Source organism: Chaetodon auriga, chromosome 10 (assembly GCF_051107435.1).
Source record: "Chaetodon auriga isolate fChaAug3 chromosome 10, fChaAug3.hap1, whole genome shotgun sequence".
Lineage (NCBI taxonomy): Eukaryota > Metazoa > Chordata > Actinopteri > Chaetodontiformes > Chaetodontidae > Chaetodon > Chaetodon auriga.
The window spans coordinates 25,745,266-25,771,637 of record NC_135083.1 but is presented as its reverse complement, the minus strand read 5'-3'; the positions used below and the strand labels follow the sequence as shown (position 1 = coordinate 25,771,637).

Below are 26,372 nucleotides of genomic sequence, written 5' to 3'. Positions count from 1 at the left end.
ACTCAATGAATGGTTGGTGCCTCTGTTGCTGCTGCAGGAGGAGCCCAGTGTGTAGAGGTGTTAGGCTTGAGCAGTTGCAAAGGAAAGATTGAGATCCTCCCCAAGCAGCCTGTCATCTTGGAAGTGTGAGTGTGCCAGCAGGCAGTGTCCACAGAGCCATGAGGATGTTTGGCTATTTCAGAGCCCAAGTAGCAATAGCAATAAGCAAACCAGACGAAAAATGATCCTAGCACTAGCTAAGCTAGCCAGGTGAGAGAGCAGTCACTCACTAGAAAAGAAAGTCCACAATCAAAGCTTCATGAAGGAATTGGGCTATACTACTGTCAGAACCAGATAGGTTTAGAGTTATAGGATTATATATAGGATAGTATAGGATTAAGGCAAAGGTACCAGTCCACAAACAGTAACAAAAGTTGGTAAATCCACTATGGAAGTCATAAGACAGGTAGGGCAAAAAGAAGAAGTGATACTGTAGCTTGAATTGATCTGTAACATACATTATTGTTCACCAGTATGTTAGAGCACTAATTAGTATGCTGCTTTAGCTACTCTGCTAAACTAAGCTAAACTGGAATGAATAGGATGTAAGGATATATGCTGTTAAAACATCTGGCTCACAAGTTCAGTGTGCATGCAGAATGCAAATCCTAACATAAAATATTAGTTTTTTGTGTTAATGTCTTTTTATGATGAGGCAGGGTTTATAGGTTCTCCCTGTGCCTGCATCCACAGACATCCAGCCAGGTAAAGTGTGAAATCTAAATTGCCAACAGGTGTCAGTGTGAGTGTAAATGTCCGACTGTTAGCCCTGATGCAAGACTGTCATATTCAGTATTCTGGATTTCTATTTCCTGTAATGTGGAGAGTTCAGTAACTGAACAGATAACACAATTCATTATGGGAAGATGGTTAATAATGTGAACTCTATGAATGAATGGATGATAGGATGGATGGTAGGATATCTTCTCATTAACAAGACGTCAGGTAGGGGTGGGTGGTACACCAGTTTCGTCACCATCACCAGTGTTACATTCTGCCAAGAGATGGATTTTTCAATACCATCATTAATGTGATGAAAGTTTTAGAATATCAAACATAATCTGCTTTACTGTGGCTGTGGTAGTATACAGGTAGTGTGGCTAGTGATAATGAAAGTAACTAATGTGGCTAGTAGCATCTACAGCAGACCCACATGCTGGAGCAATGTTGGCATATTTAATACTGAAGGACAGTGAAGAGAAGCTGTGATCATTAAACCTCATTTGAAACCAATTAAATAGCCAGCGCAGTAGGATGGATGTGGGAAACTGTTTATACACATTTTATTTGTGTGTTTTCTCACATAGACAGAGCTAATGTTGTCTCCACACTTCATAATGTAACAGAGACTCCGATGGGTTTGTTGTAAGAGGAAAACCCCTCTGGTGTGTGCTGTGTGGATATGTGTGTATGTTACTCCTGAATGTAAATGCACTTGATAGACATGCTCGTGGTACACTGACTGTTGTACTTGCGTTGGCCTGCACATCCGTTTTTTGAAATAATTTTTTCTTTCCTAAGATGAGTTGCCTTACATTGTTAATAGAGTGAAAAGAGGTAGAGTTGAGTGGAATCCCTTTTACTTTTGAAATACCATGATATAATACATCACCATAAAAAAATGAGAGAAATTCCCTTATGGCCCACCCCGAACATCAGGTGGATGCAAAGTATGAAAAACATGATTTAGTGACTGGATGTATGTCATGTGATGGCACAGGTAACTTTACAGCAATGCATATGTGAGAATGTGTGCGATTTCGCTTTATAACCTGATTATTTTGAATTTCTTTAATGAACAGACCCACAAATCAGATTCAATTCCATTACTATAACATTCAGATTAGAATGTTTAGTCCTTGTTTGCCAGCAGATTATCCAGCATACGCTCACACATGTACAGGCAGCGAGGCACATGGAAGAACCCTGCAGAGGAGAAGAGAAACAATTATCCCACCGACCAGCAAAGCAGGAAACTGCCCGGGGCCCCACACCCTTGGGGGACCCAAAGGCTCTATGCTCACTGTGAGGCAACGACTTTGTGGTAATTTGTTCTTCTGTTGTTTTAGCATTCAGTCAATTCTGCATCTCAATCACGGTCTTACCTTTAAAGGGGCCTCCTTTAAAATCCAGTGCTACTTTCCCATCTTGTGTCAAATAGCCAAACCACTCGCCACTCTTAGCATCAGGAAACTGCAGAGTCACATGCACAGTATATTAGGCCTACAGTGCACTGAAATACACAGATATATTCTGCATATTCACAAAACCAATATTTAGCAAGCTTTCAAGATTCCATCTCCTGTGAGTCATCTACAGAAAGTACAGTATATGTGATCTTTGAATGTCTTGTAATCAGCTGGTTTGTACATCTGTGGATGGTTAAAGGAATAGTTAATTCTCAGCCTGAAACTAGCAGATGAATCCTGTTTGTTTAATCTCAAACAAATCAATCACAAACACATTTGTGGTTTTAGGGTTACGGTATGCGCTGGAACTTTTTTCTAAACCCACACATTGTGTTTTTTACATTTTTGTTTGTGTTTGGATTAAACAAACAAGGCACAATATGTTAATCAAAGGTGTTGGTGGGTGTATTTTTTAACTATGGCCAGGCTAACTGTTTTCCCATCACGTCCAGTCATTACGCTAAATTAGGTTTACCACGAAAAGAAAGAGAATACATGTACTTCCCAAAATACTGAATGATTCCTTAAAATAAGCAATGAAAAATGTGCCTTGTTGGCACTGCAGAGTAAACTCACATGACTAAAGATGTATTCATAAATTTGAAAGAATCTCTCCAGCTGTTCTGGCCTCTTGGTTTGACTGTAGGCCATCAGGAAAGCAATGAGAGCCTCACAGTGAGGCCACCACAGCTTCATACTCCACTCCAACTGCTCAAACAAACACAGGCAGGATGAGACAGCCTGATCTGATAATTGTACAAAACTTAGTGATAAACCAAATACACACAATATCTACCATTACAATCAAAATGCAACAGCATCCACTGCCTCAAGGAAAACACCAATGTGTGCACATATGACTGATTCACCTGTGTGGGGCAGTGACCATCCACATCCAGGAAGTAGAAGAGGCCATCCTGCTCTTTATCCCAGCCGTACTGAAAAGGGAGCTCCACAAACTTGTCAATGGCAGTCCTCTGGAGCTCCTCATCTCCCCGCTCTGCACTGACCTGAAGCAGGAACCAGCCTGCTTCCAGGGCATGGCCTGAGTCAGCATGAGTTAGCATGTGGGGAAGACCAAAGTCAAATGGAAAATGTTGAGGTAGGCAACAAAGAACCGGAAAAAGAGCTCAATCCAAGCTTCCCCATGCGCTCACTGTGCTGTAGTCAGCAGGCAGTTTACCTGGGTTCTGCAGTCGGCCCTGGCAACCCGGCAGCTCTGCTCCCTCCAGTGACACATTCTCTAAGATAGCTGTGCCGTCTCTCTGTGTCAAGTTACAAGAGAAGAAACAGGAAGTTTTACATTCATCATAGTAAAGAGCTTGCACTTATTGGACAATTTTCAAGTACTGAGCCAGAGTGAAACTTTAACTTCTGGCTTCTGTTCTAGAGGTAGTAAAACCTCATTCAAAAGGACACTGACAATGGTAATAATACAAATTACTAAAAACCCAGTCCTACAACATAAGTATGTTGTGCTAAACAAATAATAAAGTGTTATTTTCTTTCAAGAATAAGTGGACAATTTCCATCAACTTCCATGTCAGTGTAGCATGATACTGGGGAAAGCTATAAGATAGATCAAGGTGCTTTGAAAGGTGAAATGTTTGTTTTGCTGTGTTTCAATGCAGTTGCCTTGCCAAAAATAAGACTTTATAGCTTGCACAATGAGCTTGCTCTCCTTGTTTCTCCCGAGCAGAGCATAGTGCAGTACTTCCATGCTGTTGGCTTGAAAAGTTATTGTGATAGCATGTTCCCATGTTCCCACATACATTAGTTCACCAAACAGTCCTGTGAGTAACTACGTCAGTCGTGTTATATGTGTCCATACCTGGATATGTTGTAGAATCTGCTGTACACACCAGCTGCCCAACTCTCTATATTTCTGGACCACGTCCTGCCCTCGGCCTTCAGTTAGCTGTTGCACCAGACACAACAGCATCATGGGAACTGCCATGCTGTTGGTGGGAAGATCTCCAGGAAGCTGGGGCCTGCCCAGGCCTGACGAGTCCACCTGAACCCAGTAGATCAGCTGCTCCATCATCTGTTCAGCCTCCAGCTAGCAATACAAAAGAGCAGAGCCCAGCCTATCAGACAGATGATGTGATAAAATGGGAATGGGAGGACATTTGTATAGGGGTCAAGCAAGTTCAGGCATGTTTACCCAGAAAAAGTTTTGCATTACTCAACCTCAAGTAAGGTGAATCACTGGTGAACTGTGTACAGTGTGTCCACATAACAACTGGCAGAGCTGGAAAAGCAACATATAAACCCATAACTCCCTCATAATTCACACTGGGCTTCAAGATCACATACAGCATGATTTTTTTAAACAAACTGGTGCTGACTCTGTATTGCAACATTCATCTAGAATGAAATACCATACTAAAGACATTTATATTCAGTGTAACTGTGCAGTACCGATAAAGGCCTGCCTCTAATCTTTCATGACAGCCATGAAATTTGGTACAGGCATTCATGTTCCCCAGAGGAAGAGTGCCATTGACTCAATGATCTCCTGCCTTTTCATCTAGTAACACCATCAGGTCACAAGCAAATGAACATCTGCTATAAGCTTTAGCAAACATTTGCTACAGATATAAATGGTGCCAAGCAGATGAACCCTAATAACTTGCGATCCCCTGAGTTTTCCTTCACCACCACTAGCAGGTTTTATATTTGTCTAATAATTTGGCTAATGACAAAATATCTGTAAAACTAATGAACATTCCCATCAACCTCAGCTTGTGTTTAATGCTAATTAGCAAATGCTAGTCTTCCAACACACTAAACTGAGATGGTGACCATGTACACATTACCTGCTGACATCAACACGTTAGCGTTTTCATTATGAGTATGTTGATGTTAACATTTAGCTTACAGCACTGCTCTGCTTACATACAGCCTCACAGAGCTGCTTGCATGGCATTAGACTCTGACTTTAAATTGGCACCAGTTATGCCCAACAGGGACAGACATTTCACAATGTGAAAAAGAATAGTTTTTCACATAGCTTGGTGAATTTCAACATCCTCTTGCATAATCAGCATAAAAGTAGCACAAAGCCAGTACATGTAACATCTACAGTGTGTCACAGCACAACAGTCCCAGTGTGAATCTGTCCCTCTTAGACAGGCTATCACCTGCTAAATTGCAACGTTTATATAGACAAAGTAAGGGGAGCTCTTCAGTGGTGCTTGTCTCATAATCAGATTATACATCAAGACATTGTATTGACAACAGAAAAGTGAATCATTAAGCTAAAGCTGATGCTTTCCCAATCCCCAGATTGGAAAACTACAGAGACAGGGTTGGGAGAGCTGAGGTTGTGTCTAAGTTGGTACTGGTAGATGCTTCTGAGCCTACGAGCCAAGGAGATTTCAGCCTTTGTGACATCTGATGGCCTGTATGTTTGAAATGTTCTTCCACTGAGCATGAGAAATGCAACTGCTACCTTTCAGTGGCAGATGAATACCATCACATGTGGGTTGAGAACAGTGGTTACCTATATTGATGATATGGTCCTGTACAGTTGCTCATGCGAAGAGCACCTTCACCTCTCTCAGAGATTACGAGAAGAATGATGAGTGATGCCTCATTGTGAAAAAGTGGAAGCCATTCTCTGGAGGATTTGTACCTATCTTTGCTGTGGTTGGTGACTCATTGGCTAACCTTAAGAAAGCTGCCAAGTATGTTTGAACAGAAGCCTATAAGCATGCTTTTAGAGGGGCAAAAACCACTTTGCCATGTGACACTGTGTTGCTTTCTCCCAGTTCTCATGCACCACCTCAAGCTTGTGGTGGAAGCTGCGACACTGGAGTGGAAGTACATCCAGCCGGACAGGACAGACCAGTAGCTTATTGAGATTTGATCTATCTGAGAAGCTAAACAAACATAAGAAGACTTATTCAAGGATGAAGAAGGAAGCTTTGAGTTTGTCTTGGTGGTCAAGCTGAACTGTATGTGTGTGTCTCAGGTTGAGAGGTAGTGGTATACATGGACAACAATCCACTGGATTTCTAAGCCAAGTTCAATAAGTCCAAGCTGAGTGTTCAGGTGGGCATTGGATTTACAGCCATACAGTCTGGGTTTACAGAATGTGGTGGGAAAGAATAACATTTTGGCAGATGTGCTGTCCCAAAAGCAAGTGAGCCTACCTCAGTGTCCATCATGTCATTTTCCAATTTAGTTTGCACACTCTTGTAGTGTTTCCTTCCAAAGAGGAAGCTGGGACATTTTGATAGCTCTGTCACAATAGCCGATGTTTAAAAAAATTCCTTGTAAATAAAGGTGATTTGGGAATAAATAAAGACAAAAGAAGACAAAAACAAAACATATAAAAATGGTGGGTGTCATTTGTTTTACTTTTCTTTGTTATAATTAGGTTCTATGGAACTGGGCATATGAATAGAGTTTGTCTCACCCACTACCACAAACTGTTTATATTCAGTTTTTAAACTGAACATCAACATTAAAGAGTGGGTTGGCCTGCTGCGTTGATGGAGAGGCTGCAGAGGAAGACTGAAAGAGATCTCCTGGTCTGAGTCCCCAAAACTAGTGAAGCAAAAACCAGCAATTCCTACCCTATGTCCAATAACAATATGGTGTTAATAATGTCTTTGTACCTGCATGTCCTTGTCACCAGTGACCCTGCTCAGTTCATCCATGGCCATGATGTAGAAACACTCACTGAATATAGTCCTCTGAATTTTGACTGCTTTACCATCTCTTGTTAAGCAGAAGGCACACTTCCACTGGCCACTGCTGCCACTGGAGACACGACCAAACCGTCTCAGGAAAGCCCCCCCTAAGATACAAACAGAACAATATAACATTTGCTTAAAAACATGTCATCGGAACCATGAGTGGAAAGGCCTTTTCAGATATGGATACATAACATTCCTGGCTTCAGCTACCTGTTAAAAGGAGCTGTCAGTCAGACATGGAACTTCGAACTATTCATTACAACTTTATCATGATGACAGGACTGTTACACTGTAAGTCACATTACTAGCACAGTTTTGCTTCTGGAGAACAGCTATCCATTGGAATAGTAATGACATGAAGCTAGAACAGTGTTTGCTGCTCCTTCACAAGTGGCCTAAGTGATGGATTTAAAAAAAAAAAAAAGGGTGTAAGTGCTAAACAGTGGACGTTTCCTTCAGTTTATTCTTGTCACTGAAAACTCCAAATCTTAGTTGAGCTCATGTTGTGACATCATTTAAAAGAAGCCATGCTTCTGTGTGCACATATCCAACGGTCATTAGCCTTGTACTGTAAAATATTTCTAGCTAACATCACAAATAAATGTCGGTCAAGCTAGAAGCATGGCTGTTTTTCTTAGTTTCTATAAAAGCTGACATTTTGCAGATCCAAGGTTTCCACCCAACAGTGACGACATGTGCACTTTACTGTACCTTGATGATGATTAGCAGAAAGTACAGAGCAAACACTATCGTGACTGTCATTAATCACCTATGTCTACAAAAGAACACCGTGCTGGACCATCTGCAACAAAGATTTACCTATGGGTGAGTGAAACTTTGATGTCACAAAAACATGTTAAGCTCCAGCTCAACATGTGAACATTCAGACTGTTAACGTAAAATTTTACTGGGGTCCTAAAGGGTCATTTGTTAAGAAACATTTAATAACGTATGAAAGATGAAAGTAACGCTAAAGGCTGCCATCTTACACCTGATAATGTGGAAGTTAGCTAAAATCAAAACTAAACAGTTCATCGTCTGGGGAGCATGAATATACAAAATTACTTGAATCAAAATTGCTCTCGGGTTGGTAATGTAGGTCTGTCCAGACTGAAATATTTCTCATCTATCTTACATCTGTTTAATGGTTCACTGGGAAACTTGGTAAAGACATTTGTGGTTCCCATATGATGTTTCCTAATTACTTTGTTGACTCTTTCTCAAGACCCATCAAGACCAAATTTAACATGGCTAGCATTAACTTCTAAATATCAGTATGTTACCATTGCCACTGAGAGCATGTTAGCATGGTGATGTTAGCATCTTGCTCAAAGCACCGCTATGCCTAAGTGTAGCCTCACAGACCTCACTCTACAGTCCTTACCAGCAGTGTTTTCTGAGGTGTTTTTAGAGCTTTATGGACATCTGACATCTGTTCGTGTAAAGTGTTTTCACTGCACAACCTCCCCCTTTTTTACATTCCAAATCTTTTTTTTCCTTGTGGTGCACTTCAGTGCTATCTCCACAGACAGCCTTCAAATAACTCAGATCGTGCTGTCTGTACTGTATGTTGTGAACCAATGAACTGTTCCCTATAGCTCCTTTCAGGCATGCAATGCTTTATGTTAACTGCCTGACTGCAGCGTGGGACTGCACTGTGCTGATTAAGCCTATCACTGCCAGGTAATCCCTCACTATTTTGCAGTATACCACACTTTTAAATCTGGTGTCTGTGGTGACATTCCCACACTGGCGTCATAATAGAAAAATAGATGAAAATAGGTGAAAATATTTCCTTTTTTTGGACATTTTGTGAGTTTATTTTGTTTATTTATTAGACTGAAACAGGTCAAATAAACTGTGAAATGTAGCAAACTCACATATATCTCCCAGCTGAAACTACAGGGGGCTATAGGTACAAAGTGGTATTTTGTGGCTGGCTAGCGTGCTAACTCCAGTAAATATCTTTGTAATCGTCAGAGCTTCCTCACATTCTATTGATAATAAAGGTTCATTTTTTCATGTTTTACACTTACATTTTGGCCATGTTTTATACACTGTACCTTTAACACTGAAGTGTAAATGAGCAGATGGTACCTTCACTGTGCCCTAAAGAGAGGCCGACTCCTCCACCCTTGAGGAGGCCCTCCCATCAGGCTGACTGAATACATGACATTCTGAAATAAAGGCAAAGTATTCAATTATCGTCTTACAGACTTTCTAATCTGCACTGAAACATATAATTTTCAATCACATGAGCATTATGCCACCTGGCTGCACCCTGGTTACAATACTATTTAACAGCTAACTGAACTTTGCCGCTGTTTGGATCAGGGAAGCCTGTGAACACAGCGAGGTGAGTAGAATCTGTAACAGGAAACTTTAGGTGTGGTAAGAGTAAAGCAGAGCTAACTGTGCACCCTTGGCAATCTGCCAAACCATTATGAGTAATGGGGATTACCTCCTTTGCATATCAACATAGTGGAATAGGGAATGAGTGAGTCTGAGGAGGAAGTGTGTATGTGTGAGTAAGTATATGTGTCACATGTGCCGCACCTCCAGCCAGTGATGGGACCTCTCTGTCACCTTGAAGTTCAAACAGATTGACACTTCAGTAATGTTAACACACTGCTGACATTCCGCATCAGCGGTGAATCTGGTGTTTGTTTTGCTTGTGTATAAGTGGAAAGTTAAGCTTTGTGTTGATGCGAGATGGAGGGTCAGGGGGTCATGAAACGTTATGGATTCATGGAGCACACAAGGAAACTGATATATCTGGGTGAGGAGTGGCTCAACATTGTCACACAGTTCTTGTTAGCGGACTTGGACCTGCTCTGACTCAACAAGTTAAACTGGCAGAATCAAGCTTTACATACACACGCACCAGCTTTTGCTGCTTCAAGGATTTCAGGCTTGTGGAAGCGATCCATGGTTCGGTACAGGCGACAATACATCCATACCTGTGAAAGACACATAACACCTGGTGACAACATTTCATACACTAGATTACTCATATTACACAGCCAGTATCACTAAGAGACTTACCTGTCTACCTTGCAGCCACACATACTTCAGCTCATCATAGATCTTCCCATCTCTTCCAATACAGTTGAAGAAGCCTCTGAAACAGGAGGGAGAGATTCAAGTTCATGACATGTATCCTGAACACATGCACACTGCAGCCGAACAAAACAACACAACAACATGATCAGCAGACAGCACTTTCATTTCAAAAGCATTAAAGTGCAACTCCAGTACCCATGTACAGTGTCATGAGAGTATTTGAGCCAGAAGTCCACTACGGTATCCAGTTCTGTGCGAATCCGCTCTCGACACGCCTCCAGCTTCGCCACAGACATTGTTCCTTTCAAAAAGAACATGAAAATCAGTTTGTGAAAAGGCATGATGTATTCCATTTCTCCATTTTCTTTTTACATGCTTGCAAAAATGCACCTTACATCACATGAATTGAGACTGACTTGTAACTGTAGTCACTTTATGTAAAAACTAGTTTACTCAGTCTGTGCTGCTCTAATATTTTAAAGCAAGTGGCTGCCTAGTCGAGATTTTAGGATTCATTGTCTTACACTGGTAAGGGCGGTGGGATGGCCCAAGGCGCAGCGCTGGAAAACTGCCCTTATTTTCAAAACCCAGTGTTGACAGATAAGCATCACCTCCACCATCTTCATGGGTGAACTTGCACACTTTGGATCATGTGTAGATCCCTTCTTTTCTGACTTATGGCTGTGCTTATTTGCACCTTCTATCTGGCCTTCTGATTCTCGCTGCTGCTGCGGTGCAGTCTTTGTGATTCTGCTCTCTCAGTCTTCTATGAATGGTGGACTGTGATGCTTTCACCGCGCTGTCTGGAGGTTTATTTCTTACAAACCCCCAAAAGGAAGGAGTCAGTTGTTTTAAGGATTTTCTTCACAGCTCGGTGTCTCAGCTGTTTTCCATGGGTAACCTCAGACACTGCTTTGTGAGTGAGTGAAAGACCTGAAATAAGACTATACTGCCTACAGCGACACTAAGCAGCAAAAACTGAACAAGATCCAGTGTTCTATGCCCCAAATCTGCCTCATCATTGATTCGTTCTAACACTAAGATGCATTTTTCTCAGGCTGCATCTTGGCTGAAACACTGACTTGAGAGGCTTCTTCTCATGTGTTGACTGTTTGAGGGAAACATGGTGACAGTTTGACCTGAGGATTATCTAGGCGTGACACTGCTTCTGAAAGAATGAGCAGCTACAAATGTATCTAAATTCCATTTATCACCAGTGTATTATGATGGTGGTAGAAAGTAAAACTGTCCAAAAGCCGGAACAATCAAACCAAAACTATCTGAACGGTGACACAGTACTAACGGTAACTGCACCAGCACACTCGCAGTATACTGATAATATTCTTTATTCTTCTCCTTAACTTCCTTTCAGTGTGAAAAATGCACTATTTATTACCAACTACAATTCTTAAACAGCTACAGTTAATGGTTATACTACTTTGTTGACTAACTCACAAGATGTGATCAGTTTAGAATATATGATACAGATGACTCAAAGCAACAGGATATAAAGTAGCTAAAAGTAGTTTTAACGTCAACCAGCTACAATGTTTAATGTTAATGTATGATTAGCTATAATTAATAATACAGTCTATATTATAACACATCACTCTGAACTGAGAGAGCACACACTGCGTAATCTGTACTCTGACTTTTGATACTTTACGTACACAGCAGATAATACTTTTACATGCAGAACTTCATACTAGGTAGATCTGATACGACTTTCACTTCAGTAAAGATGAGCACATCCTCCACCAACTAGTCTATTAATAAGAGATTTATTGAACTTTCAACTTTTCTAGCCTCATCTTTCACAATCAAAAATCAATCGTCAAGTTATCAGATAGTCATAGGTTGTTTTTTAATCCGTCAATGGATTTCTGATTTCTTGCTCTTTGGTCTCCTCCCTGCACGCAGCCCACATTGTTTTTGTGGGAAGAGCAGCAGATTTTCATATTTCTCATTGGTTGTTCATGTAATGCTGGTGTTCAGTTTCAGCAGCAGTAACACAGCAGAGCCAGAAAGTCATTGTCTGCCAAAAACAGCTGTTTTTCAAACAGCTAAAAATTATTTGACTGGTCACAATCTAGTATTCAATGTAATGCAGAGCCATAAGAATGATTGCAAAAGAGATTATTTCTCTATTTTGCATATAAGCCACCCATTCATCATGTTCAGTTCACTGTTTCAAACAAAGGCCCAAACAAGGACATTAAACACATATAAACATCAGAAGGACTTATTATATTATATTATATTATATTATATTATATTATATATTATCGAGTGTCATGTCTTATTACACTGCACTCTAAACACTCTAAACGTTAAAGTTTCATAAAGACATACACTTGCTGTTACCCAGAACAGAAAGTTCTGCATGTTTGCACGTCAGGACTGTTTGATTAAAAGCAGCTGCAGACCAATAAAGTGGTCGACTCGATCACTTTTTGGCAGGCGATCACTTTTTTGCCACACCTGCGAATAAAGCTGCTCTTACCTTCAGGATCAATTCCAGCTCAGACGGTGGAAAGGCGGTGCGGCAGTGTTTGCTCAGCAGCTCAGTGTGTGTGTGTGTGTGTGTGTGTGTGTTTACGTGCTGTCATATGACCAGCACTGATCCGGGCTCGGCTGAGGGAAGTGGAGAGCGGATCACACCGAGCTTTAAACGCGGACTGCTCCGACTGGAGCAAACGTAAATGTCCACCGAAAGACTGGAATCTGCAAACGACTCATAAAATGCTTTTTACATTACAGTATTTACTTAAAGTACTTACTTTAATCCAAGAGGAACGAGATCAGGAAGTGACGTGGAGTCAGCTGACCGAAGCGTAGGATCACTCGGAGGATCGGCAGCATCAACGATATTTAAAAGAAGAAGAAGAAGAAGAAGAAGAGGATGAAGAGTTTTGAAAAGACATCGTGAAACAGACTAGAAATGAAACACTGCTAAAATTAAAGTTCCTTATGTACATTAAAAACAATAAATAGACAGACTACACCAAAATGTATTCAATGGTTAGGGTACTTAAGACATTAAATTGCTAAATACACAAACTGAGGGACCCATTCAGCCCTCCATTTTTTAAAAATAAAAGCCTAATGTTACCTGTAAATTTAAAGGTATCACAGTTAGATTCTGGGAGATGGGTTGAAAACCAGAACCAGAAGGGCACACACTCACAAAAAGTGGCCAATAGCAATAAACAATGTGTTTTTTGAATCCAAAGCAGAGACATCAGCAGAGACCTCAACACCAACAACACAAAGGTATGTGACAAATGATCCTGACCATCACCAGCAACAAAAGCAGGAGCACCTCTGTCATGTCGGAGGCGACTTTACCAGATGAGCTTAACATATTTTATGCTTGGTTTGATCTCCTCAACAAAGAGCCTGTAAAGAAACTCCACTCCCAGTGGACCTGCCACGGTCAGTATCCACAGCAGATGCCTGGAAAACCTTGATGACAGTTAATGTGGGTAAAGCTGCAAGGCCTGATAACATCGCTGGCTGTGCACTAAGAACATGTGCCAGCCAGCTAGTTGGTGTCATTTCTGACATTTGTAACATCTCACTGTCACACTAGACAGTTCACCAGTTTCCAACCAACAGAGATATATATCTCCCCTGGCCTCCACTCAGTCTTCACACACCTTGAAAGTAACAACATCACAATGCTGTTTGATGATTTCAGCAACAATTTGACCATAAAGTATTTATTTTTGTATCCAGAGACCATGTATATTCTCAAATAAAAGCTTTTGCGTGGCAGCAAAAGCTACAGCCACTTATTATGCTGCAGTCTAGAGAGAACTGCTATTACACAATGCTTGTATCAAGCTGCTTGATGCAAGCCAGATTTGACTTTTCATGCATTGGTCCCAAAGTACAATTATGATGTGATTATGAGTGACATAATGTGTGTTTAAAAACATTAATTCACATGGAGCTTTCTGAGTGTAAATCAAGTCATTTCAAAAGTCTTACAGCAGGTTCCACACGAAGGTAAAAAGTGTTTATTTATATAACTGTTTATTACTGACTGTATTTTGTGTGTACTGTTTGTTTCATAACTTTCTTTGCGAGGAAATGTTGTGGATGATGGCCAGAGCTATGAAGAGTTCCTATTGTGGTTGCATATTGTATTGCGGAGAAACCAGCAGGTGGCAGCATGGACCGGTCCACTGTAGCTTTCACCTGCAGTCAAGCTTCCTTTACTTCCTGTCACTTTTTAATTTTAAACGACATTACATAACAAGATGATATACAATACTGCCGCAGAAGATCTGTACAATCAGCACGCTTTTAAGGTGGAGAGCAGGATTAGAGTCACTGATTCAGTATCTGACCAGATGTGAAATATGGTTCCGATCTGCCTGTTTGTTCCTGAGTCATGGTGTTGAATAATGGACAGAAAAGCGATTCTGCAGATCATTATGATGACAAAGTGACCATTGGCCTTTTGGATATAACATGCCATCACTTCATTATTCTATGTTATTAGAAATTTGTGTGAAATTTAGTCATAATTAGCATTTGGATTCTAGAGTTATGGCCAAAAATGTGTTTTGTGTGATCACAGTGACCTTTGACCACCAAATGCTAATCAGTTCATCCTCGAGTCCAAGAGGACGTTCGTGCCAGATGGAATAAAATTCCCTTCAGGCGTTCCTGAGATACCACGTTCATGAGAATGGGATGGATGTGAGGTCACAGTGATCTTGACCTTTGACCATCATAATCTAATGAGGTCATCCTTGAGTCCAAGTGGATATCTCTGCCATATTTGAAGATATTTCCTAAAGGCATCCTTGACATATTGTGATTATGAGAATGGGACAACCCAAAAATATAATGCCTCTGGTCATGCCTCAGGCATTATATTACCTCTCATTGACCTCTGACCTCTTTGGAGTGGGTGCTGTGGGTGGTGTTCACAGAGAGCTGATGTTGTCTGTGTTTGGTGTTTTATATGCATAATGAAATAATTCAGCACAGTTAGAGGTGGATTCAAAATTCTATAATTCTTCTTCAGCCCAAATGTGTTCTGCTTGTCTTGTGTTGGAACAAGTCACATATAAAAAAAAAGAATATCATTGAGCAAATGTGTTTGAACAGGGTGTTCTGTTCATATCCAAATGATGTATATGTGTCTGATAAATCCTTATACACAGATGTACACACTGACACACACTCTACTGCACTGTATGATGCAGTGCACGTAGCGCAGCACCACCTTTCCTTTCCTACCGCTGTGTAATTGCCTGTGTTGCAATGCCACTAATCAGATCATCTGCAGCCTCCGGCAACAATGCTGACTCACTTAAAACTGTAACGAGAAAAAGACAGACTGACACAATCTTCAGTATCGGGATGCCTCCTGGCGAGCACTGTTGCAAGCCACAAGACTGGATCTGCTCCTTGGGAATGAAAGCCCCTCACTTTTAATGTGTCAGCTTTGTTTTCTTACTCTGAATATCTTACTGTTCAGCTGCCACAATGCAGACAGGGGTTGATAAAAATGTTGATGCAGTATGTTCACAGGAGTCTCCTTCAGTTATTACCGTGTGTTCAGAGTTATCAACTTAACGAACAGCAGTGGGGGTGCCAGGAGTGGTTAGTAGTGGTTAGCTGACTTTTTAATGCCTCTGCACAGGCAACAGCCATGGTTGCTTTTGGGTTGCCTCTCTGTCTATCTGTAAATGTGTCTGTCCCATTCACCTGAATGTGATATCAAATTCATCTGTTGGCTCTGCCTAAACTTTTTTATGGCTCCCCATGCCACTTCTACACCTGATAATGAGATTGCTATCAGTACCAGCAGGCTGGTAGCTGAAGTGTTAGTATTGTAGTAATATTGTGATATTGACTCAACAGAGGAAAATTCCTGCTTACATGTTCCTTCCTGAGGTGTGTCTTTAGTGACACACTGAAGAATTGAGACATGTGGACTTGGCCAACTACTCAACCTGACACTCATTTGTTCTAACCGAAGCAGCAGAAGACAGGCGGTGAGCCTTTTGACTTTTCTTGCTCAGATTTAACTCTTCATTTCACCTCATAAACAAATATTCTGATCAGCAGACCAGTGACTCCTGGAGTGTCCAGCAGTGTCAGTCTCTTCCTCTGTGGTGATGGAGTTTCCCTTTCTCTTTTACAGCAGATCACTGCAGCCTGCTGTCTGTAGGAATGGCAGGGAACTTCTTTGGGAACTGGTTATGCAGCTTTATTAACGCAAGTGTCTTTATTACAGGTAAGTAATCACAAAAAAACAAGTAAAGAACTACGTTTATTAACATTGAATTTTAACCTTCTCTATTTTCTCCTTTAGGATGTGCTGTTCTCTTTGTAGCAGCTTTCCCTATTGCCCAGATCACTCTAGGTAAGTAATCCAGTCAACATTTTTATTGATTCAATCATTTTCTAATTTTGAAAACCATGAAGCTTATAGGCACTGTGTTTGAAGTGGCAAAAGGTAGTAATGCATTTGATGTTTTAAAATTCTTTCTCCTGCTCTATATGTTTCACCATAAAATTCTTAAAATTGACCAGAAATCAAACGAGTCATATTCAGGGACATAAACCCAGTTAAACTCTGAACCCACCTTTAATCTCTAAGAATACATATTGTTTTTTTTTTTGTTTTTACATATTGTGATGTAAAGCCGTAGTACACATCATAGTTAGCACACTCAAACAGTAGCACTACGACTGAATTTGAGGGAAACAAGACTAAGAGTCTACAGTCACACTATGGCAGCGCTGTGAAGCATCAAAGTCAAACATGTTGGGGAATGTTGGTTTTACTTAACAACTTTAATGACGTGTTGTGTTGGCTTCAGATGTGTTGTGTACAAAACAGAAACAGCTGTATTTTGCATCAAATGTCACTGAAATTGAACTCATTGACTGAGTCAAAAGTGTGACTTCATGGTGACACTGAATGTAAACTGGATTCATCCTCAGGGCACACTGAGCACAGCCTCCTTCCCTTTGTGTGTCCTAGAGTGACCAGGAAATTGAATGTTTCGGGATATTTAATCTTACATGAACATATAAGAAACTAGTTAACCTATACTTTATGCACAGTGTCATCACAGCCTTATGTCTCATTTATTTCAATTCAGTCTTCTTCCACCTAAAGATTTGCAGCATCAGCATGTCTGAGCTTTCCAAATCCCTTTGCTTTGTGTAAACAGGTGCAGTGAACTTGTATGAGTGTCCAGCAGCACCAGCTATCCCAGTGTATGTGATGGTGTGTGGGATAGTGGCCCTGCTGTTAATGGCCGTGTTCGCTTTACCAAGGCTCTTCTGTCCAGCAGCGCTGGGCAGCCGGATCTGGATTCTGTGCATCTTCAGCCTGGTCCTGTTTGTCTTCATCTGGTTCCTGTTTGGTAAATTACACTTGATCTCTGGATTGTCATCATTGGGATCTTGATGTCTTTGTATTAAAAAACAGACATTAAGCATTGGTCATTAGTTTCTTACACCTCTGATGTGATGAATACAATGCTACATGTTCATGATGTTCAGTATGTTCGTATGTATTTCATATCATTTTATTCTCATCAACTAGGTAAAATTAGCATGATTTAATAATAGAGGAATAATCTTGATCTAGTTCCATGTGATCTGTTGGAGTTTTTAGATATCCACTGAACTGCTGAAGAGATCATGTTCGTTGATTTATTGTGTCCCCTTGCATCCTCAGGCAGTTACCATATTTATTCTGTATATCCACCCAACTACGCCAAGATCACCATCGATCCAAACAACTTCAACAACAGTATCTATTCTCCCTCTGCACCTGACAACAAGCCTGACCTCTCTTTGGGGAACCACAACCAGAGCCTTCCAAACCTCAACCAGACCTGGGTGATCAACAGCAACTGGACTTTAAGGAATCTGATTCAAGCGTTGGCCCTCAGCAGCATCAGCAGTAAGACAGACAGAGAGCACCTGAACACCTCGCAAACACATGCCGTCATGGCTACAGTGCCTTACTGTGACAGAGCGGTGTATCTGTTTGCCTTTTGGACCACCACACTGGTCTATGTCTTTGCAGGACATGCCCTGGTTATAACTGTCTGTATACATGGTTTCATGAAAATTGGAGATAAAATTACACCTCTTCTGACCTAAGCTAACTATGACTCCAATTCAGAGACTTTTAACCATCAAATGAAAAACTTTCAAAGGATCAGCTGGCACCATGTTCTTTTGGATGAGTGAAGCTGAATAAATAAGAATCAAATGTCAAGACTTCAACGCTCCACTGGGTTACAACATGGTAAGCTTCAAACACCCTGAGAAATAAAGATAAATCAAGGATTTTAACACTTCCTCTTGGGGAACAGAAGTTATATGTTGCTTCAGCACATCGGTGATGCAAGTGATTTCTACATACAGTAAACGTACTACCAGTCTTACCTACACATCACAGTTCTACAACAGTACATAGGTCAATATATACTTTGTCCAAATGTTTTACTGACTTTGGGATACCTTATAATAAAGGGAACTTAGTTGAGCAAGCTACTGCCAGGATTATTACTATTAATAAGAAATCTCTGTACAAAGCTGGTTCAACAGGCATGCATTATTTTTTGTTACAGATTAATTGGATTTCGATGTCAATCATCCTATGTTGTCATAAGCCTGTTGAAGCATTGCCATCTTGAGTGATAGGACAAGTTAATCTGTAAGGACTTTAAACATATTGTACTTGGTCATTTTCACTGCACTATTTTGTGTGATATTGATGTCTTGGTGAGAAAAAACTTCTTTTTATTTGAAATACCCTGTTGCTCCCAAAATAAAGGGGTCCCACTGTCAGATATTATGTAATACGTTTTTATTCAGTGAGTGCTTTTTTACATCATACATTTCAGTTTGAGATGGATCCTTGTTTTCCGTAGAAACTTCTGAGCATGCAGTTTGGAAAGATGTTGTATATTTAAACTGCTTTAAAATTTAAAATGTGAACTTTTTAAATCCTAACTTTTTTTTTTATGTATATAAAGTAATCTGTACGGTCACTTGCTTGCTCTGATTAATTTGAATGACTGTATTTATATAGTGCTTTTATGCCTCTCGGTGCACCTGTGGCTCAGGAGGTAGAGCGGTCGTCCACCTGTCAGGAGGTTGGTGGTTCGATCTGGCCTCGGTAGTCCACATGCCGAAGTATCCTTGGGCAAGATGCTGAACCCCAGTAACTGCCCCCGATGCTGTGCCATCAGTGTGTGAATTGATAACGCTCATAATGAGCAGGTGGCTTAACCACTGTATGAATGTGTGCGTGAACGGGTGAATGCGGACTTCAGTTATAAAAGCGCTTTGAGTGGTCTTCAGACTAGAAAAGTGCTGTACAAATACAGTTCATTTACCATTCGCCTTTTTATCCAAAGTGCTTTACAATTTACCTCTTATTCATGGTCCCATGAAAGCGCTGGTCAGATCATCAGGAGCAATTAGGGGCTCAAGGTCTTGGTGGGCTCTGCTGATCTGCCTCAGTTGATTCATTTAATGTGATCACTTGAAATAATTTGATTATTTAAGATACCTATGTTGCAAGTTGGAGGCAGGCAATATACCAAGGGATGGTAGTGTATTGTCGACGACGCCACCTAGGGGAATGTCACCCCCAGGAAGTAGTGATTTAACCCTTACCAGGGACACCAAGAAGAAGGCTCACAGGTCCGCTAACACAGTGACAGAGACAGGGATCCAAAATAGACGTACCAAAGTTTATTGCCAACAATAAGTAAAGTGAGGGGACACCACCACCAGGTGGTCCGCCTGCCACTGGCTCGCAATCCACCGCTCCACCCAGTGGGGAACAGTTTTCAGACAGCGTAACGGAGAGACGAGGACGCACGGCCGTTGCACACTCACAGCTGCTCACGGCACCAACCAAGTCGCGTAAAGCCAGAGCTCAGAGCAGGAAACTATTGTCCTGCGCGGTAGTGTTGCTGTGGCACGGTGTGGGACAAGACAACTGTCTAATTTCATCTTTGTACCCATTATCTCAGTGGCGATAGTAGTTATCAATACTCCTGACCACTAGAGGGCAGCAATGACTAGCATTCCCACCTTGACCTATATTGTTTTCGACAGCAGGAGTAGGTAGAAGAGAACCTACAACATGCTGGATTTTACATATTAACAAGCTTTGTCACAGTAGATAATAAATAATTAGATGTGATGAACCCAAGTTTCTTCAGTTTATATTAAAAACATTACAATCACGCTGATGAAAAGCAAGCTCACATTGTCTGAACTGTCTTACGTCACCTTAACATTCAATCATAAAGCAGAATATTCAGGGAATAAACTATGTTTGTCTTCTGTTCTCTGAAGCTGTTTACTACTTTCACCTCAGAAAAAAGTAATCAGCCTGTTTAAATCTCAGTACTTGCAATGACATCATTTAATTTAAAAAAGTAATCATTTACATTTCTAGTCACCGCCAAAAGCAGTGGAACAGCAAGGCGTTACTTTGTATGATGTTATTCCCAACACTGGTCGCTAATCACATGAATGTCCGGATGCTCTGTGTTTGTGTGTGGGCTTAAACATCTCACAGGTGTTGAGGCTCCGTCCAGGTGTCTGCTGCAGGCGCAGTATATGATTTCCATTCACAGGCTGAGGAAGGCTCCATTCATTGAACAATGATTTCTGCATAAATCACAGTGTGCACACTTTTCAGCTTGTCTTTAATCTGAATTATGACCCTCATCACAGTTCTGGAGGTGGTCAGACTGGATCAGGTATGACAATCAGTCAATCAGTCAATCAGTCAGTCAGTCAAGGCATTCGTCCATCCAGCTCTCCGTCCTCAAATTCAGCAGCCTCCCCTTTTGGATTGATCTGGATTTGGCAACAGATTCAGTTCAGCTGATCCAGCCCCTGCCTCTTAGAGACAGGTAATTAACTGGTGCTGATTCTGATTTCCTCATACAACACAGTAGGGAGTACCTACATTAACCAGGTCATCCAAAGAGTTGGGCAGGTAGATGAAACTGTTCCACTCTTCTGGTTTCATGTTGCTGGCAGCTGTATACTCTTCAGGCATCTAAAGAAATGAAAGCTCCACTGTGAATATCAGAATTTGGTGCATTGAGATGAGCAGTAGACGATGCCAGTTCTCCGGTCAGTGTCATTAAACCACTGCAGGGGAAGGGGCCGCATCAAGAAGATGTAATCAATAGAGCTGCAGTTTGACTGCAAAACAAGGAAAAAACATGCTGGAAATATGACGTTTCTGTTTGTTTCATGCATTAATCAGAGAAAAGTGACAGTCTCCTCATACCTCCACACAGTGTCTGCTACTGTCTCTTCAGTGGATGTTTAAGTTACATACATCATGTACATCATTCAGGTCTATTGTCCACGTATTAGTCTGTGTCTGTTATATTTTGTTTTTATTGATACAGTCACATTTCCATCTCAGTGTGTAAAAAGTGTAAAAACTTCTCGTGATATATATTTTTTAATTCTATAACTTTCCACTTTTTTTATTCGGCAGGAAAGAACATTTTGGTTTTCATTTTTCTGTGTTTATTTTTTTTCGATGTGAACACACTGCATGCTCTTACTTAGAGTTACCTTTATAAAACTGGGATATTATATTCTTCTTAAACCCTTGGCTCTGTTTTAGATTTATTTGCAGATTTAAACAAATAACTTTGTTGAGGATGCTATTAATATTTCAGATCAACAAAATAAAACTCAAGTTGTCATATTAACATTAGCTTTACTTTGACTGGTTACTGTTCGCATACACTATGATTGTGACTCTGTTTAGACGTGCTGTGCCAAGCCAAGCCAAGCCGTGATGACATGTTTCCACTACAGCCTCACAGCAAGGGATAGCCATGTCGAGTCCTGCTGCGGTCCTGCTCGACAGCACGGTGGACCATGATGTCTCCTCCTCTCAGCTGTGCTCAGCTCTCAGGGCTCTTCAGCTTCTACCTGAATCTCTGTGGTTAGAGTTTAGTTTTCTTTCAACTCCCGTGTCCCTGGTTACACTTTCAGATATCAACCATAATTCACTGTTTACTGATCCATTCAGCCATATTGGAGCTGTGTCAAGTTGCATCTTGTGCAAACCAGCGGGATGCATTTTAAGAAGATTTCTAGGAAATTTAATGTCACTAAGTCAGCAGAGCTTCATTGGCGGTGCTATTATTCAGTTAAAACAGGGCTAATCAACCAGATATGGACAACCTCTGCTCTATTTGATCAGCAGATCAGTCTGAAATGTCTATGGAAAGCATTATTCATCTCCTTATTCACTGTTGTTTAAAGTTTTTTATGTCTGGTAATATAGTTCTGTATTGTCAGCTGGCATTTATAGGTGTCATTGCAAATGAAGCGCAGTGTTTGTGAACGGTGTTCCCGCGTGTGCATAGTATGACTGGCAGAAGGCATTCTCAAGTTGGCATTTCTGAACATCGCTCAATCAGCCTGCTGGTGAAGCCTTGCTGCTGACTGCAGTTTGTTCCTTGGTCTGTATGTCTGAATGCTGTGTGTGTCTGTTTATGCCAGTGAAATGTGAGGAACTAAAGTTTTATAAAACATTAAAAAGTATTACAAACCACAAACCTTATGTAGTGTTTTACAACTTGAACTCTCTTTTTGTTCGAGTGGAGCTTGTTCTGCAGCTCACAACATCAGTTTCACTCTGTTGCTTCCCTACAGACACTGGAAAACTAAAGAGGGAAAAGTTTCATATTTTCAAATGAATACTCCTCTCAGAGTGGAATTGAAGATGTTACGCAGCCAACTGCCTAGCCGTTAATGATGAGGAGAGAGGAGGGAGAGCAGCAGACATCCATCATCGCAGTCTAATAGACATGATTGAGCTCAGGGAACAGAGCTATCCTGACAGCATCTGCTTCCATTGTCAGCCATACTCTCCACAGAGGGGAAAACTTGATTATCCAAAATGACAGCAGTGTAAGTGAACTGGCTGGTTGTCAACAGGCGAGAGAATGTGCCTCCAGAGTATGTTATGGATGTAAACACTTCTGAGTGCTGGCAGTTGGTGTGGGCCATGAGACACCTCTAGAAAGTCATTAATGCATTTGAGTTTGGCCTCTAATGCTGCTTTAATGAACATCTGCTCAGTTTCAGGAGGGCCAGCAGGATGTGCTGACTTTGCATACTTGTTAGGCTTTATTAAAACATGGTCTTTATATTCACACAGTTTCACAGCCAGTTTGTGTCTGTTGTCCATTGAGCAACAGTAACTGTATTGTTACCAAGTGATGGTGGCATGTACAACAGCCAGAAGCTCACTCAAACTTTTACATCATCATGCATGTGTCTGCTGTCTGAAAGGGTGTAAGACTACATGATAGGGAACAACAGCGGTTATGATTAAAAGAAGCTACCTGCTTAAGGTTTGTAAAGACTGTCTATCCCTCCATCCAAGCTAGGGTCCTGATCACAGTGACAGCAGGCTAAGCAAAGTGCAGCTACACCCCCGTTCGTGGTCTGCCCTGAGGTCAACTCCCAGTTGTATGCGTCCAGAAAACATCTAAAGGGAGTGTTAAGGAAGCATCCTTATTGGATGACCAATCCACCTCAATTGGTTCCTTTCAGTAAGCAGTGGTTCTACTCTGTTCTGCTTCGTTTGGACCTCCACAATGACTGTAAACTTAAGAACAGACATCCTGCCAATGAAGCCAGCAGCTTACAAGAACAAATATTTGGTTATGGTCAGTTGAAGATGTGGTCATGCTTAGAAGAAGTGGTGGAAGAAGTACTTAGACTTTTTACTGAAGTAAATGAACCAATATCATATTGATGCTCACTTACCAATGAATGCTCTGCATTCAAATTTTTCAGGTAAAAGTGTAAAAGTTGTAGCATTAAAATGAACATCAAGTATAGCACTCATGCAGAATGTCCCTTTTCAGAATCATCTTCACTATATTATTGTATATAATTATTGATGCATTTGTGTAAGCATCACTTTAAGGTGGGGGTCATTTTAATATCTTTATTTACTGCTGGGTAGCTTGTGAATATCCCCTCTGAGAATCAATAAATACTTATCTCATTATAACCTATAACATCATAATGTATTCATTGGATTTTATTTGTATTGCTAATCTGAATGTGTAAAGTAATTAGTAACTAAGGTTTATATCAAATTTTCATCAGCAGCATTTTCTAGTAGTGTGTCTGTATGGACAACAAATAAAATACGTTTTACAGATTTGACTTTTCATCCAGATACACTTCCCAGGCGATCACTGAGCATCCATGACAACCACAGGTTTGAACTTGTCTGCTGTCATCCAATTCTTTCCACTCCATATAGCACACATCCTGCAGCACAATTTCAGAGATGTATTTACAGTTAAACAGAGACACATAGCATCGAAGACAGCAGCCCATTGTAAAGCTGGTGTTCCGGGAAGTTTAAGAGAGCATGATTACAGACTCTGGTGATATATTGAGATGTTAAGAAAATACCAGAGAGCAGCAACAATTATCTGTTAGAAAAAAAAAGTGAGAGTTGTGCAAACTCTTACCTCACCTCTGCTTTGTGTAGTTACTGAACTTCCTTTTGATACAGGATCGCTAGGTAGGAGGAGAAGGGACAAAACAAATATGGCCTGAGGACAGCCGGGTTGGTTTCTGAAAAGAAAGCAGTGTTCATTGTTGGTAGGAGACAGGACGGAATTCATGACACGGACTCAAATCTGTGCTGACACAACCATCCACCCTAACCTCATCCCTTTGAGAGTTTGTGGCACTGTTGCAACCTGTTGCTTCTTCTTCCACCTTCGCTTTGCAGACCGTACTGTCATTATTCACAGGGCCACAAGAGATTTCCTGCCAGGTAAATGTAACATGTTGCTTTAAGCATTCAAACAAATGACAGGTGATCAAGATATCTGAAATGCTGGTAAGTAGTCTGGTATGTCCAGGAATTATGTCCATATGGGGTGATGTTGCACTTTTTGCCAGTGTTCTTTGCCAGTGCAGGAGGTAGTGCTCTTTTTGTGGTAAGGTGGAAAGTAAGGGTGTGGGGGTCGTCGTGGCAGATGGGAATGAATGACTTTCATGCAGGAGAAGATAGTTGGCAGTCCCTCTTTGACCTGCAATTAACGTTGACTTTTCATTAACCCTGACCATCTGTAGGGCCATGCAGAGGTGGAGTCCTCAGTATGCTTTAAAGAACTTGTCCAATTGTCTACCATTAATTGAATGTTCCTTTCCCACAGCAAAATGTCATCGATGCTAAAATCACATACATTTTCACACACAGGGGCTGAATCAGGGCTTCAAGCTCAGGGCATTTCAACCAAGTCCCCATCATGAGGCATGACTGAGGAGAACACAGATAAATATTGTGAAGGATAACAGATTTATTGTCGGTACAGTTTGACCAAAAACTACCGCAGCTTTACTCACAACATTCAGCCTGAATCTTTCATCAAAGAGAAAGTGAGGGACATAACAACCACACAGAGACAGACTGAGACTGGAAATCTTCATGGTGGGCTGAACAACTTTAGAAACAAATACCTGTCACTTTGGATCTCATTAGGCTCTATTTGGTCTAAATGGTTACAGTAACATGGCCAGAAAAAACACAAACGCTGTATTTGCCACACAATGTATATGTTGAATGATTAAGATTTCCACAGTTAACAGATGCATAATCATTATTTAACAGAAACAAGGCTGGATTATCACCTGAGTAAAGTGCACAAGTTACTGCGTGTCCATCTGTTGGTGGGAATTTAATTAAAGCTGCACTATTCAATGTCAGTGACACTGGATCAAATGACTGTGTGAAATATGAAGGGAGCTGCTTGTAGGGGCCAACCCACCCAGAATTCTAACCACTGTGCTGGTGCCCTTGCCTTTATTGAGCTTTTGAACCGCTTTGAGCTTGTTCTGTTTATACAGCAACAACTTAATTGATTCCGTCTCAGCAGTATAATCAGTCTTTGCTGCAGCAGCAGCAGAAGCAAATAGACACAATTAGACACTAGCTGGTGAACAGAGTGAAGCATTTAACGGGGCATTATCACCTTTGATCCAACACTTAAGTCCACACGTCTGACCAAACCAATTTATACACACAAACATACAGATGAAACAGTAGTGAACATCCAGTCCACAACCAAAACACATCCTACCACAAGTCTAAATCAACACCTCTTCATTTTTATAAAGAGTCGACACTCTCAAAATACATATCTTCTACACACAGAGACAACAGGGACTTATGAGCCTGACTTTTCAGGCTTGAATTTCTGATGTCTCACGGGTGTCTGGCAACGTGATTAAGTGTGTACGCAGATTGTCAGAGTCAAAATCCTGAGTAGAAGGATATTATAGA

The 26,372-nt window shown here is 40.9% G+C and overlaps 2 protein-coding genes across 3 annotated transcripts; one reads left to right on the top strand and one right to left on the bottom strand.

Annotated features, from left to right (window-relative positions):
* Positions 1–1,602: 1,602 nt before the first annotated feature.
* renbp (renin binding protein) lies at positions 1,603–12,765 on the bottom strand. The gene is made up of 11 exons (XM_076741573.1): positions 12,501–12,765; positions 10,193–10,298; positions 9,980–10,055; positions 9,819–9,894; positions 6,854–7,035; positions 4,060–4,287; positions 3,412–3,493; positions 3,098–3,273; positions 2,805–2,936; positions 2,145–2,232; positions 1,603–1,965 (listed from the first exon to the last, which is right to left on the bottom strand). Exons 2-11 carry the CDS (start codon positions 10,291–10,293, stop codon positions 1,892–1,894), a joined length of 1,215 nt encoding a protein of 404 aa, XP_076597688.1. The 5' UTR covers positions 10,294–10,298; positions 12,501–12,765; the 3' UTR covers positions 1,603–1,891.
* Positions 12,766–15,880: 3,115 nt separating this feature from the next.
* LOC143327300 (uncharacterized) lies at positions 15,881–18,841 on the top strand. Of its 2 annotated transcripts, none has more exons than XM_076741571.1 (5): positions 15,881–16,014; positions 16,164–16,256; positions 16,335–16,385; positions 17,203–17,397; positions 17,715–18,841. In XM_076741571.1, exons 2-5 carry the CDS (start codon positions 16,193–16,195, stop codon positions 18,143–18,145), a joined length of 741 nt encoding a protein of 246 aa, XP_076597686.1. In that variant the 5' UTR covers positions 15,881–16,014; positions 16,164–16,192; the 3' UTR covers positions 18,146–18,841. The 2 variants fall into 2 exon arrangements, with proteins under 2 accessions (XP_076597686.1, XP_076597687.1); XM_076741572.1 differs by having other exon boundaries at positions 15,991–16,014; positions 16,167–16,256; positions 17,715–18,271.
* The last annotated feature ends 7,531 nt before the right edge of the window (positions 18,842–26,372 follow it).